A 14,425-nucleotide genomic window follows, 5' to 3' on the forward strand; every position below is an offset into this window, starting at 1 on the left:
AACCAGTTTGAGAGTTGAAGGCTCTATTTTTGGCAGAGAAGAAATGAGGGGAAACAGTTTTTGAGTTTTGAAATGCTTTTTAGAGTGAATGAGGAGATCGCGAGCTCAAGGTCCCAGCCATGGGTGTTAAGGATCTCCACGCACAAATCGGAGTCTTCGAGGCCTGTGATCGCTTGGAAATACGCTAACTTGCTCACATCTACCATTTCTGCACGCAAGTTAGGGCTTTCTCTGGGAGCTGTGGAGGGGATTGAGGGGTGTTAGGTGGGGAAGACGAAGGTGTTCTGGTTTTTTTATTTTTAATACTTTTATTTAATTAATTTTTTTAATGACACATGGCGCCCAGTCATTGTCCACATGGGCATCACGTCATCAGTTAATGGAAGACTTAACAGCCATACTAATGGATGTATAAGACTGTTCCAAAATTAACACTTTAGGTATGACTCTAGGACTAAAAAAACTTCATATACTAAATGTTGAAAACCACGAAACTTGAGGGTAGTAAACTGAGATTTACCTTATTTATTTTGTTTAAGATTTTAATTTCATTCAAATTGTTCTAAATTTACCATTTTGTCCCTCTCTAATTAAATAGTAATATTTTAAATATCTAATTATTGGAGGGTATTTTATAGTATTTTAAAAACTTCACTTTCTCCTTCTCATTTTATATGTTGACATGTTTCTATCAGCTGACAAGAAGTAAAATAAAAGGGCAGCAAATATTTATCCATGAATTACCTTTGTCATAAGCTAGGCGACGTCATCCCCACTAGTAACAGCGAAAATGATGTTGGCTCTCATCAGGGAAAATAGTTGTGTGGTCAACGTCTGTCTCATGAATAATATATAGGATTTTAGACCCCATAAATATAGGATTTAAATCTCATCAATCTGTGCTTAAGGATCCCTTAAGTAATGATAATGAAGCAAATTATATGGGGATTAATTGTAAATTAAATAGTTATCATGTAGTAGATATCATGTGTATGAAGCACCCTACACACAATTTGCTTGTCTCATTAAACCATAATACTCTGGTAAATTTTGAGTATGAAAAAGGGTAAATTACCATTTGGCCCCTTAAATTATTTGAAATCAGCCAATTGATCCTTTGTTGGTAGATTTCATCCCTTATTTGGTCAAATTTAATGAAAAATTAGTCTTTCATTCATCAATTCTTACTTGTCAACTATAACCACCAATGAACTTATGACATTTGAAAACGAAAACAAATTAATGTGTAATGACAATGTGAGATAGTCTGTCACTTAAAAATTTGGTTATTTTATGTTTTCTCATTATTTTATATGTTTTGAATTATTTTGTGCCAAAGTGTCAAAATTTTATTGATGGTTATAGCTGACAAGTAACAATTGATGAGGAAATGACTAATTTGGCCTTGAGTTTTATGGAATTGATTATGCAATCTAATGGTAAGGGTTTAATTGATTGATTTTAAATAGTTCAGTGGGCTAATTTATCAACATAATAGTTTAGAAGGTCAATTTCAACTAAAGTAATAGTTCAAGAGGTCAAACCGTAATTTTTTCTAGGAAAACTAGATGTCTTGGTATTCTTGAATACAGGACTTCAATGAAATAAAAAAAGATAAAGTCTCAGCCTAGGTAAGTGTACAAATGCATTTTATTTTCTTATTTGAAACAAAAATTAAAGAACACATAATTATATTGTTAATGCTCCAGTTCCATGATGATTTGTATGATGATAATTCCAGGATTAATGGCTAACGTTAGAAACATCAAACTCCAATTGAGATTACGCGTCAAATGTTGAAATCAATTTGTCAGTCCCCTCCGACTTGATCTGTCAATTTATTATACGAAATGTTAACATAACACGTAAACAATACAAAAATATGAGTTTTGAGTCAACACAATAACTAATCGGATTGTTATTAGATCACACAATAAGAACCCGTTAATAATAAGGTTTTAATGGGTTTACACAAAAGTGAGACGTTGGTAGCCCGTTTTGACACGTTAAGGAAAAAGTTATTGTGATAATTTTAATTTTTTTAAACTACTAAAAATGACACACTCCGACCCGAAATGTCTACGGAGACATCCAAATTGTGATGTGATGGTTGACACCCAGAAGGTGACGAAGCCATAAAGCGTAGTGATGTGAAAAAATATGAATAAATTAAAACCTAAAAGTAACTAATTTAGAGTGCGCATGTGAGCGGGATTGAATTTATATCACAATAGTGATGTCAGGGTATAGATAAATTGCAGTAAAAGAAAAGTAAGGACATTTATACTGAAAAGAGGAGTCTCCTACGTAACAACTTTTACCAACAATCATCTTCATCACGAAACCTCTGCCACTAAAATCCTGGAGAGGCGAAAAAATAAGGTGAGTGAGCCTGAAAATAATTATAAATAAAATTCATAATTATTAATGTACAAGTCTGAAAAATGTGAAAGTATTTATAAATGCTTGTGGTTGGGTCCTTTACACTTAGACGATGATTACATGGTCATTTAGTTTTTTAAAACCCTCCAAATCTCTTGAATAATACTTTTTATTTGAGTGCAAAATAATAATAATTATTGTAGGAGTGTAAAAATGTAAAATATATGTATACACACACACACACACAACCACTCATAATGACAAACTTTATAACTTTCGTGAAGGGGCAACTCCGAAATCGACATCATAATCCATAAATCTTAGATTTAAATTTAACCGTCGATTGTTGTTTACGCTTTATTCTATTCATCGAATTTCAATTTTTATATTTTCGTTATTTATTGATTTAAAATATATTTTTAACGGATGACGGGTCGGGTCATATTACCTGATATTATTAACGGGTTGATTTAGGATCGGATCATATTACTCGTTCACTTTAAAAGAATGTTACACGACACGACCCGCTAAGATATCATGACATACCTCGACTCGGAATATCTGCTAGAACTTCTAATCGAGCTGTGTTGGGCGACATCAGGAAGGTGACGAAGCCATAAAGTGTAGTGATGTGGATAATGTGAATAAATTTAAACCTAAAAGTACCTATGTCACATCTCGGCCCGGGGCGAACCACTTCCCAGGCCCGCTCCACCACAGTAGCACGATATCGTCCGATTTGGGCCCCCACCACGCCCTCACGGTTTTGTTTCTGGGAACTCACACGAGAACTTCCCGATGGGTCACCCATCCTGGGAGTGCTTTTGCGTGCTACTCGCTTAACTTCAGAGTTTTAATGGAACTTGAAGCCAGTGAGCTTCCAAAATGCCTCGTGCTAGGTAGGGATGAGAATATACATTTAAGGATCACTCCCCTGGGCAATGTGGGATGTTACAATCCACCCCCCTTAGGAGCCCGACGTCCTCGTCGGCACACATGCGGCTAGGGTTAAGCTTTGATACCAAATTGTCACATCCCGGCCCGGGGCGAACCACTTCCCGAGCCCGCTCCACCACCGTAGCACGATATTGTCTGCTTTGGGCCCCCACCACGCCCCTCATAGTTTTGTTTCTGGGAACTCACACGAGAACTTCCTGATAGGTCACCCATCCTGGGAGTGCTCTCACGAGCTACTCACTTAACTTCAGAGTTACAACGGAACCTGAAGCCGATGAGCTCCCAAAAGGCCTCGTGCTAGGTAGGGATAAGAATATACATTTAAGGATCACTCCCCTAGGCGATGTGGGATGTTACAGCCTAAATACAAGAGTGTGTTGTGAGCGGGAATGAACCTATTTCACATGTGACGTTAGAGCATAAGTAAAGTATAGTAAGATAGGATAAGGATTATACCCTCAAAGATAGCCACCTATATTGAGATTTGCCTAGAATCCTTGTCGATACAAAGTTTAGCAGCTAAAACTTGGAAGGGCAAAAATCAAGGGTGAGTGGGTTTGAAAATAAAGTTTTAATAAAAACCTTGGAAAATGTTATAACCCTTTGCTGTAAAACATGTATGGTTTCCAAAATATACATACTATGTATAAATGAAAATACTTACTGTAGCCTGCAAAACGTAAATAAGGCATGACATCCCAAAATCACAAAATCTTAACAGTAATATAAGTAAAATCAGGTGCTCAACAACTTATGCTAGCACACTAGTCGGAGTCGCCTAATGCGACCTGTACGATTGCACCTATGGCTCATCAATCTATGCTAGCACATGAGTTGGAGTCGCCTAGTGCGACTTGTATGAAATGACTGGGTGTATAATATACGCTATTGTGCTATGATCACATGAAGACTGGCGTTATGCGCGATCACCTACCAGTCGGAGTCGCCTAATGCGACCTGTACGACAGGACTGGTAGCTACTTAGATCCAAGGCGAGCGTGCGATGAGGGAGGTGAACATACACGTGAAGGACTGGCCCTGGCCTAGGGCGAACACTAACACCAGGGTGCAACAATGATGACCAAGCTACATGAATATAAGCATGCCACAACTATTCAATGATTCTAATCAACATCATAAACTTACTTGAACTTACCTACTCATCCCGTAGGATCATTTTGGCATTTCACAATAGTGCAACATTTCTTATAACATTATTTAATCATGGCATGATATGCATAAATCAATTCAAAAATATTTGTGAAAACTGTAAAGTTTATATATATATATGCACACACACACACACTATAAAAAGAAAAAGACCCACTCACCTGAAGTCCACGCTACAACTTCCTAGCATGAATATCGAGGCGTCACAAATGATCGTCGCCTTGAACAAATATCAAATCACATCTCAAAATTTTTATTGATAGAACATGTAACTTGCATGAAACACATCCCAAATGATGTTCTAGAATGATTTGAAATTCATTGACCAAGAGTCAACCGTTGGTCAAAGATCGACGGTAGGGTCCACAACCCTACGTAACTCAATCCGGAAGATCCGTACCTTGGATTTCCGATGTGTAACTTCCAAATATCCACATTATGCTTCTAAAACAACATACTAAAATCTTACCACAATTCGACGGTCGGATCTCCGCCAATCACAATTCAAGTAGTTGTCAATGTTTTATTTTACGAGTTTACAAATTCAATTTGGGAAGATCTATATGTTGGATTCCCAATCCGTAAGTTTCTAATATCCTCAAATATTACGTACTATAACGTATTAAAGTTTGGTGACGATCCAACCGTTGGATTGTCGAATCATAAAATGGTCAAGTGACGTAGTATTCCATACTAGGTTCAAACTATCAAACTATAACAAACGGTTATCAAATTGACATCAGAACATTAAATTTAACTCAAAAAGCAGCGTCGGCCCACTGGCCATGCGCTGCCGCACGTGGCAGTCGGCCGCCTCGACTCACCGAAAAATTCAACTAATTTCAAAAATTCTCAAAATTTACAGGAATGAAGATCTAAACGAGTAGAGCAAGTTTTATACGTGTGGCCAAGTCTAATTTAGCCAGGATAAGCTTCAAATCACCACGAACGTGCTGGAACCCTAGAATGGGTGTTTCTTGATTCGTCCTCAAATCTAGTCAACCAATGATTAGGCATTGTTCCTGAGCTCAAGGGAAGTTGTTTGATGGTGGAGATCGACAATGGTGGCTTTAGAAATGGCAGATTGTCGCTGTAGAACCATCGCACCCATCGGTGCGATTCTTCACGGACCTGAGCCAAATTTTATAAGTCTTGGGGTGGAATAAGTAGAGGGAGGCTGTGGAATGATGTTGGGGTGTCAGATGGTGTCAAACTTGCTGGAAAACATCGGAATCATCACAGGAAGTCGGGTCGTTGAAAACGGATCACGAGTCAAGGGGAAAGGACTGAGTTCCTCTCCTTCTCTCTTCCCTCCTTTCCCTCATTTCTTCCCTCTCTGGTTGGTCATTCTCTCTTCTCTTCTTTTCCGATTGGTTGGTCTCTCCTCTGCTTTTCCCTTATTGGCAGCACCCTCACCTTTCTTCTTTCATTTCCTTCTGATTGGGCAGCCCCCAATCCCTCATCTTTCCTTTCTTCCTCCTCCCATCCATCTCTCTCACTCTCTGCACTCCTTATCCAAATGTCCATATGGCTCCCTAAAGCATGCCATGAAAATATCTTCCACATATGAAATTTGTCAATTTGTCCTCGGTATTCGATGTTTCGTAAAATTTTAACCATAACTTCGATTTTGATTCTGCTTAAATCTTCGTGTTCGTACTGACGAACACTACGAGGATTCACTAAAATAATATTTCGTATGTCTCACTATATGTTGGTTAAAGAAAGTCAATACCCTCGCCTCTAGGGCATTTTCGTCAAATCACTCTTTTAAAATTAATAAAAATGTAAAAATTAGGGATGGATTGTCATATATCGGATATGTGATGAAAACGACACGAACATGAAAAACACCATATAATGCCTAGTCTATCTGCCACGTCCAACATTATGCATATTTCACGTCAGGTAAGACCAGATCAACAATAATTAGTCCAAATGATAATGTTAATTATTGAATATATATCGTAAAGAACTTTAAGGGAATGAATCCTCATAGATCATCTTTGTAAAATGTTAGCCAAATCGAGAATATTTGAGACATCTAATTGAATTCAAAGAAATTGACAAACATTTTGTTATGTAAGAAATAATGAAATTTCATCGTTATAATTAAACAGGCAAATGATTTCATATTAAATTGAAATTTTAGAAGGATGAATTATGAATCAAGATTTACAAAATAGAAGGTTTGGATCGTTGAAGTTCGACGTGAAGTGGACCCTACTACTAGTACCCATCTTTACCCAAAAATGGGGATCTCTTTGGATAAAGGATAACTCTAGATATCACTATGTTTGTTCCTTCCCATATTGAGGGGGCATATTGCGATTATGAATTTTATATCGAGAAAATAAGGGACTTTGCATGTTGACAAGTGATGAATTATTTTCTATATTGCCATTGATTTTACGACAGAGCCTCAACTTTCTTCAAAGCGAGCATGCAACAATTAACCCGTTTTATAGAAGTTATTCTCCATTGCGTTCAAAAACATCACGTACTAGACTAATTGAAGGGCTAAAAGAAATTTTATTAGAACCCATATAACCTATTTCTACATCCAACTTATTCTCTACACGCATATTATTTTTAATTAAACAATCAATATCTCTTCAAACTCAAAATTTACCACCTAAACTACCCTCATAATCCCAATTCATTATATAAATTTTTTCTTAACCCATTTAGAAAACAAATGCATTAGCCTGTTGGTAGTAAATGGGAAAGTCAACATAGTTCTAACCTGTTTGAGTTGCAGGATTTTGTGAAAACAATGCTTGTAGCATGCAAAGCTCCATGGGAAATTCTTCTGAAATTACGTTATTATTCAATATAAAAAGGAAAAAAATTGAAAAAGTCCCCAACCGGGTCAGTGAGTCTGTTAACTTTGTGTTTCTTGAGATTCAACAACCATGTACTTTGGCACCTATAGAAGCTGAGAATAGATAGATTTAGAACCCAGAAGAAGCAACCATAATACCACCATCTGCCATTTCTTCACTGAGAAAATTGCCTGAAAGGAGTACCCCTAGACTTTTGAACCCATCAATATCTTCAATGCCCTGGTGGCACAGGTCAATCTGTTTTCAGAAAACGAGAGGAAGGCAACTATTTCAACAAAAAAATCTCAATATGTATTTGTCCCTCAAGATTATTTGCAGTCAGTCGAAGTGCTTTGATGGTTTGCATGAGTAAAGGTTTATTGGCAAGAGACCATCAAGGTGATTATTCATAAAATCGAGTTTACTCAATTGAGTAAGTTCAGAGAAATCAAGGCCCCAGATGTTACCTGACCTGTAGGAATGTGCATGTAGAATTAGTTGAATATGCATTTAAATTTTTTGTATAATTCAACGAACAAATGTAGAGATATGCATGTAGAATTGGTTGAATAGCAGTTACAAAGACCACACTCAACATTGATGCCTACACCTTTGAACTTTGAAAATCTAAGTTTGAATAAAAATCATGTAGCGAATCTGTTAGTAATTATGCTGTGGATTTGAAATGAAAAAACTTGTATATATCTATTCATATCTTGATGGATATAAAACTTTAAAATCATCATTCATTGGTTAAAAGAATTTGTCTTTCTCTACCAGACAATTTAAGGTTTTAGCTAGAATGATTGTAGGATAAGTTGCATAATGGTTGGGTTTGATGTGATGGTAATGTTGAATTATTAGGTGTGGGTTTATTGATAAATTTTAATTTTGTTGTTAATTTTATATTGTTCTTCATGGTAATTATGCAATAAAGTAAAATAATTATGCTAATTATAATGCTTTTAGCTTTAATAATGCACTAAAGTGGAAAAAGGACAAACTACTAAACACTCGCAGCAATGGCTTCATATGCCTTTTAATATCCAAGTATTACATGACACATGGCATGGCGAAGCTGTAAGGAGGTGAGGCCACGCATTTTCTCGCCGGAAATCAAGCACAGGAACGACGGATCCGACCCCGTCGGAAAACCTGCAAACCCGTGAGGCAATCCTTTTTTTATTCAAATTACCCAGGCCGACCTTGATCAAATCTTCGAACTCTGATGCAGTCGTAGCAGCGTGCGGCGTTATAAGTTTCTGGTTCGGAGGTGCGAAGAAGACGCTCTCAATTTTTTATCTTTGTTAAATCTAAATTCAAAGCGTGCGTTAAAATTATTTGTACTTTTTAAAAGTCAAAACGTGCGTTTTATCAAAAAGAGGCATATCCTATATATATCTTAAGTATATTACAGTTTTTTGTTTTGTCCTACCAATTTTTAGATTCTTCCCTCAAGAAAGTACAAATAAATCAATATAATCTTTTTTTCTGTTATTAAAACATTAATATAATTTTAGTCCTTTCATTTATTGTAATTATTTGTCATATGAATGATAAAGTATTTAGTCTCCACCTAATTATATTACGCTAATGTCTTTGTTTCCTCCCCTAATAAACTGCTAACATCTTCTTTCTATTATGGTAATTTTATATACGTACTGCGTTATTTTTCTACAAAATATATCATATCCTAAATTAATTACTAGATATTTCTGTGAAAATATATTTTTTTAAATAAACGATATTATTTACATTAATATAATCCAACCATTTGGGTTAAAACCTAAAACTTTTAATCGAGAAACATGTTTTTTGCTCCAACCCTTTTGAGTTCAATTTTTAGCCCTAAATCATTAAATAATGAAATTTAGATTTTTAAAATAACTTTTTTTAAAAAATTATGTTGAATATGCTAATTTAATTTTATGAACATTTGAATCTAAAAATAATTAGATTCCGATAAATATTTTAAAAAAATCACTAAACTGACGCTATGAAACTTGTGGAACACTATAAAAGAATATGAAAGACATGAAATTTTTTTTTTAATTATTTTGGCAGTTGGATTTAAATTTAGATAGTTAGATTTTTTCTTTACAGCTAAATTTGTTCAAATTAGATTTTAGCCATTGAATTCAATGAATTTATAAATATAAAACAAAAAAATATATATACATGATGGGCCAACCCACTAACCCGGGGAAAATTCTGGGCTAAATTTGCCCTAAAAAATGAATTTTGGGTTAAAACTCAAATTTGACACAAGGGTTGGAGCAAGTTGGGGTAAGTTTGAAACCTAAAATTTGAGTTTTACTCCAAGGGTTAGGCTTAGCTTCACAATGGCTTAGCAATAATGTGGTTCAAAATCACCTTTGGTGAGAATCAAAGTTAAGACCTCTCACTCACAACTGAAGACGAATACCACTAAACCGTAGCAATAATATGTTTCAAATTCGCATTTAAGATAAAAAAACGATATTTAAAACCTTAAGTTTCATACTTAGTTCAGTTTGAGCTCAGATTCATTTGATATGTTTTGTAAAAATTTCAAGAATTTGGGATGTGAGCTCAAACCAAACTTGATTGTTCTTCAACTGGCTCACACTCAATCAAAGTTTTAAAATACGCTAGGCGCTAGTCGGGTGGCGGGTTAGGGCCTAACTTCTAGGCGGCTAGGCAGACTAGGTAGATTTAAGTAAATGCATTATATTTCATGTAAATAAGTGTCTATTTATACTATATATATATATAATTTCATCATAAATTACAAAATAGAATGATATATATATTACGAAGTATTGGAACATAATGAAAAAATGGGGAACAAGCATATAATGTGTGTTCATTTAAGTATTCAACAAGTCTTTTACAATTCATTGAGAAAAATAAAATTCAAAATGAAAGTTATCTATTTTCTGTCTAAGTGAGTCACAACTCAGGTGGGTGTCGAGGTGAGTCTAAATGGACTAGGCGGTCCAGAGGGGCATTTTAAGTATTACCTATGAATTAAAGGCATCCCACTCAAAAAACGTGGGATATATATGAGGATATCCAAAACGTGGAAGGGACCAGATCCATTGCCATTCGCAAGTATTATTTACGAATTAAGGATAAAATTGAGATTATTGCATGCTTTACAGATATATCATGTGATTTAAGAATGTCCAGCTTCTGCTATGGTGAGTGTTATTAAATTCTATATTTGCTCGCCTACCTGCACTAACTTCCTTTCGAAAAGCTTTTACGCGGTTTTGAAGGGTCCTACTTTTGATTGACCCATTCAAGCCACGAGGGTAATTTATTGTTTTAAAAATTCTCGTCTAATGCCGTCTAGGTTCTATTTAGGTGATAAGCAGCAAGTCACTGTTCCAATTAATCCCTAAGCGTTTGAAAATTAATAAAGGACATCTGGAACTGCTTAGACATCTGGCTAGCCAGCTTAGGTCATAACTCTCACTTAGACAAAAAATTAATAAAATTTTAGTTTGCATTTTATTTTTTTCAATAAAATGTAATAGACCTGTTGAATACTTGGATAAATACTAATTATATGGTTCCCTGTGTTTTCAATATGTGCTAATGCTTTATAATCAATATGTTATTTTATTTTGTAATTTATGTATCCAGTACTATGATGTATTTTTTTTTTAAATATAAATAGTCATATACAATAAATTTACTTAAATCCGTCTAGGTAAGGCGTAAGTGCTAGGCCTGACTAGTGGCTAGCATCTTTTACAACATTGAGTTCATCCAAAATAATAATAAAAAAAAGCCACGAGAACATTGAGTTCATCCAAATAATAATTAAAAAAAAAAGCCACGAGGTTACCTTTTGGATTAAATTCTATATTTGCTTGCCTATAAATACATGATCGTCCACGCATTCTTCTTCATATACTGACTAAAATTCTCCAACAGGAAAGCATGGCATTAATCCAGGATTCAGCAGAAGCTCAATCACAAAATGCTAAGCCTGAAGTTGCCCGGCAGACGGCAAATTTTCACCCAAGCGTTTGGGGAGATCAGTTCATAAATTATGATGATTCCCAAGACATTGTAATACATATTATGAATGCATGCACGCACATTATCTTCTACAATATCACAGCAGTTTTTTGACATTATGAGTTATGATATAGTGTGTGGCTATTTTTAAATACGTAAAATTTACACTTTCTAATAGAAGCGGACTTTACCATTTGCAGATTACTCAAGCTCAAAGTCAACAACAGGTTGATGAACTCAAAGAAATTGTGAGGGAAGGATTCACAACTAGTGCAACTGATTTTTCACTTCAGCTAAAGTTGATTGATGCAATTCAGCGCCTTGGCTTGGCATACCATTTTGAAAGAGAAATCGGAGAAGCACTTGAACGTATGCATTCTACGTTTGATGATGACCATGGCAACGATGATGTTGATCTATACACTGTTGCTCTTGGTTTCCGGCTGCTAAGACAACATGGATATAATGTTTCATGTGGTAGGTGTAAACAAATTAACTTAATTAGTTAATTTCAGTTACTATTAAAACTTTCTTAATTCTTTTGTCCCCATTTTCTGAAAATCATGCAGCCATATTCAACAATTTCAAAGATGAAAGTAGTTACTTCAAGGAAAGCTTGATTGATGACATGTCTGGTATGCTAAGCTTTTATGAAGCAACACATCTGAGGGTGCATGGAGAAGACATATTAGAAGAGGCTCTAGTATTCACCACCACTCACCTTGAGTCAGCAGCAACCCGTGTAAGCAATCCACTAGCTACACAAATAACTCAAGCCCTAGAGAGACCTCTGCGAAAAAGTCTAGAGAGATTATCTGCGCGACGTTACATTTCAATCTACCAAGAAGAAGCTTCACATAATGAATCTCTTCTGAAACTTGCAAAGTTAGACTTCAATCTTGTCCAGCCTTTGCACAAAAAGGAGCTTCAAGAGATCACTAGGTAATTAAGCTGATCTTATTGGTTTGCAAGATGGCACCAAACACACACACACGCACGCACGCACGCACACACACACAAGATGGCACCAAACACACACACACACACACACACACACACACACAACTTTCAACTTCGAAGTAATTAATAGTTAAGTAATATGTTTAGGTGGTGGAGAGCACTAGACTTTGAAAGGAAACTGCCATTTGCAAGAGATAGGATGGTAGAGTTGTACTTTTGGATCGTCGGAGTGTATTTTGAACCCCAATACTCTGTTGGGAGAAAAATTATGACAAAAGTGAGTGTCTTGCTCACAATATTGGATGATATCTACGACGCATTTGGTACATTTGAAGAGCTCGTAGTCTTTACTGAAGCGATTGACAGGTTTGAGACATTTAAATAATAACTATCTGTTAAAAATTATCAAAAACTGCTACTTTATTCCAATGATTACGATGATGATTATGCTAGCGCTTCAGGTGGGATGTCAATTGCATTGATGAACTCCCGGAATATATGCAAACATTTTATCATGCACTTTTAAATCTCTACAATGATATTGAGGCAGAGATGGCCAAGGAAGGAAGAACATACCGAGTTCCATATGCAATACAAGCTGTATGTAGTACATAAACATATGCAGAACTTTCCTTTTAAACTTTTTTTCCTTCCTGGTAAATTAACATAGCCTTGGCTCGTCAGATGAAAGATCAAGCTCGATCCTATTTTAATGAGGCCCGATGGTTGCACGAGGGACGAGTTCCAAGCATGGAGGAGTATATGCGTGTTGCAACAGTTTCGATTAGTTACACCTTTCTTACAACCATATCTTTACTTGGCATGGGAGATGTTGCAACGAAGGAAGCATTTGAGTGGTTGTTCACGGACCCCAAAATTGTTAGAGCTGCAAATACAATTTTTAGGCTCATGGATGACATTGTTTCCACAGACGTACGTATAATTTATTAGCTTGTTGTGCGATTATTTCAAAGCAGTAAGATCCTAAGACAAATTAATTTTGGATTTAATTTTTGCAGTTTGAGAAAGAGAGAGGGCATGCTGCTTCTAGTGTTGACTGCTACATGAAGCAATATGGGGTGTCAAGGCAAGAGACAGTTGATGTTTTTCAGAAGCAAATTATGGGTTTGTGGAAGGATATAAACGAGGAGTTCCTTAGACCAACTTCTGTGCCAATGCCTATTCTTATGCGCGTTCTCAATTTAACAAGAGTAACTGATCTTCTTTACAAAGGGGAAGATGGATTCACACGTGTGGGAAAGGTGACAAGAGATAGTGTTACTTCAGTCTGTATCGATCCTGTGCCACTATGAGTTGGTTTCGTTGCTGTTAGAATATCGATGTTTTATGATGTTTCCTTGAATAAGGTGACCTATGTACTTTTTTATTTTGATGAAAGATCAACTCATAAAGCCCTTAGGCACAACAAGAATAAGGCCAATAAAAGCCCAAATAAAAAGCATAAACGATTGGCGTGAGTTAGTAGTTTGGTTACGAATATAATTATTATTATTGTATTTCCTAAATTTATTAGGGTCATTAACTATTACTTGGACTACAAGAGATGTGAGTATATGTATTACCTCCAAGATGGAGAAGAATATATAGAAGAATATTGGAGCCCTAGAATTATTTTTAATTGGCTATTAGAGGAGATTTCGACGTGTCTCTATAAACCCTAACCCTTGTTGCCGACTTGGAGATCTTGTGGGCTGGAAAAATAGCAACCTGCAGTAAAACCAAAGGTGATCTCGAAACAAGAGAATCACCTTGAACCTAAATCCTAGGAACCTAACCGCATCAGTAAAACCAAAGATGATGATATCGAAACAAGAGGATCGCCTTGAACCCAATCCTAGAAACGTAATCGCATAACTACACTACCGTTTCTTCTTTCAATGGCAGAAAGCCATGCAACAATTTCTACCATGGGGTGAACCATTGGGCTTGCTGTGCTGACACACAGTGTGGGCTGTTTTGGGCTTACGGAGCCTGGAGCCCACACTCCAAGCAAACTGAAGGCAGGTGCGATGGTGCCAATATTGTCAGCAGACTGGGCACAAGTACGCTTAGTCCACCAGCAATACTCAATGATGATGTACAATCGGACCCAGAAAATC

General features: G+C 36.1%; 1 protein-coding gene across 1 annotated transcript; it reads left to right on the top strand.

Annotated features, from left to right (window-relative positions):
- Positions 1 to 11,239: 11,239 nt before the first annotated feature.
- On the top strand, positions 11,240 to 13,750 carry LOC103941311 ((-)-alpha-pinene synthase-like). The gene is made up of 7 exons (XM_048564134.1): positions 11,240 to 11,396; positions 11,546 to 11,822; positions 11,915 to 12,287; positions 12,453 to 12,671; positions 12,767 to 12,905; positions 12,990 to 13,238; positions 13,325 to 13,750. The coding sequence occupies exons 1-7, from the start codon at positions 11,265 to 11,267 to the stop codon at positions 13,616 to 13,618; spliced, it is 1,683 nt and encodes a 560-aa protein (XP_048420091.1). The 5' UTR covers positions 11,240 to 11,264; the 3' UTR covers positions 13,619 to 13,750.
- The last annotated feature ends 675 nt before the right edge of the window (positions 13,751 to 14,425 follow it).

Source organism: the organism of the source record quoted next, unplaced genomic scaffold, assembly GCF_019419815.1.
Source record: "Pyrus x bretschneideri cultivar Hongxiangsu unplaced genomic scaffold, Pyrus_bretschneideri_v1 Contig38, whole genome shotgun sequence".
NCBI classification, from domain to species: domain Eukaryota; kingdom Viridiplantae; phylum Streptophyta; class Magnoliopsida; order Rosales; family Rosaceae; genus Pyrus; species Pyrus x bretschneideri.

Coding starts and splice junctions, on each gene's coding strand:
- LOC103941311 (XM_048564134.1), top strand. CDS start 11,265: ATGGCATTAATCCAGGATTCAGCAGAAGCTCAATCACAAAATGCTAAG. Junction 11,823..11,914: donor TGGATATAATGTTTCATGTG/GTAGGTGTAAAC, acceptor AAAATCATGCAG/CCATATTCAACAATTTCAAA. Junction 12,288..12,452: donor GAGCTTCAAGAGATCACTAG/GTAATTAAGCTG, acceptor TAATATGTTTAG/GTGGTGGAGAGCACTAGACT.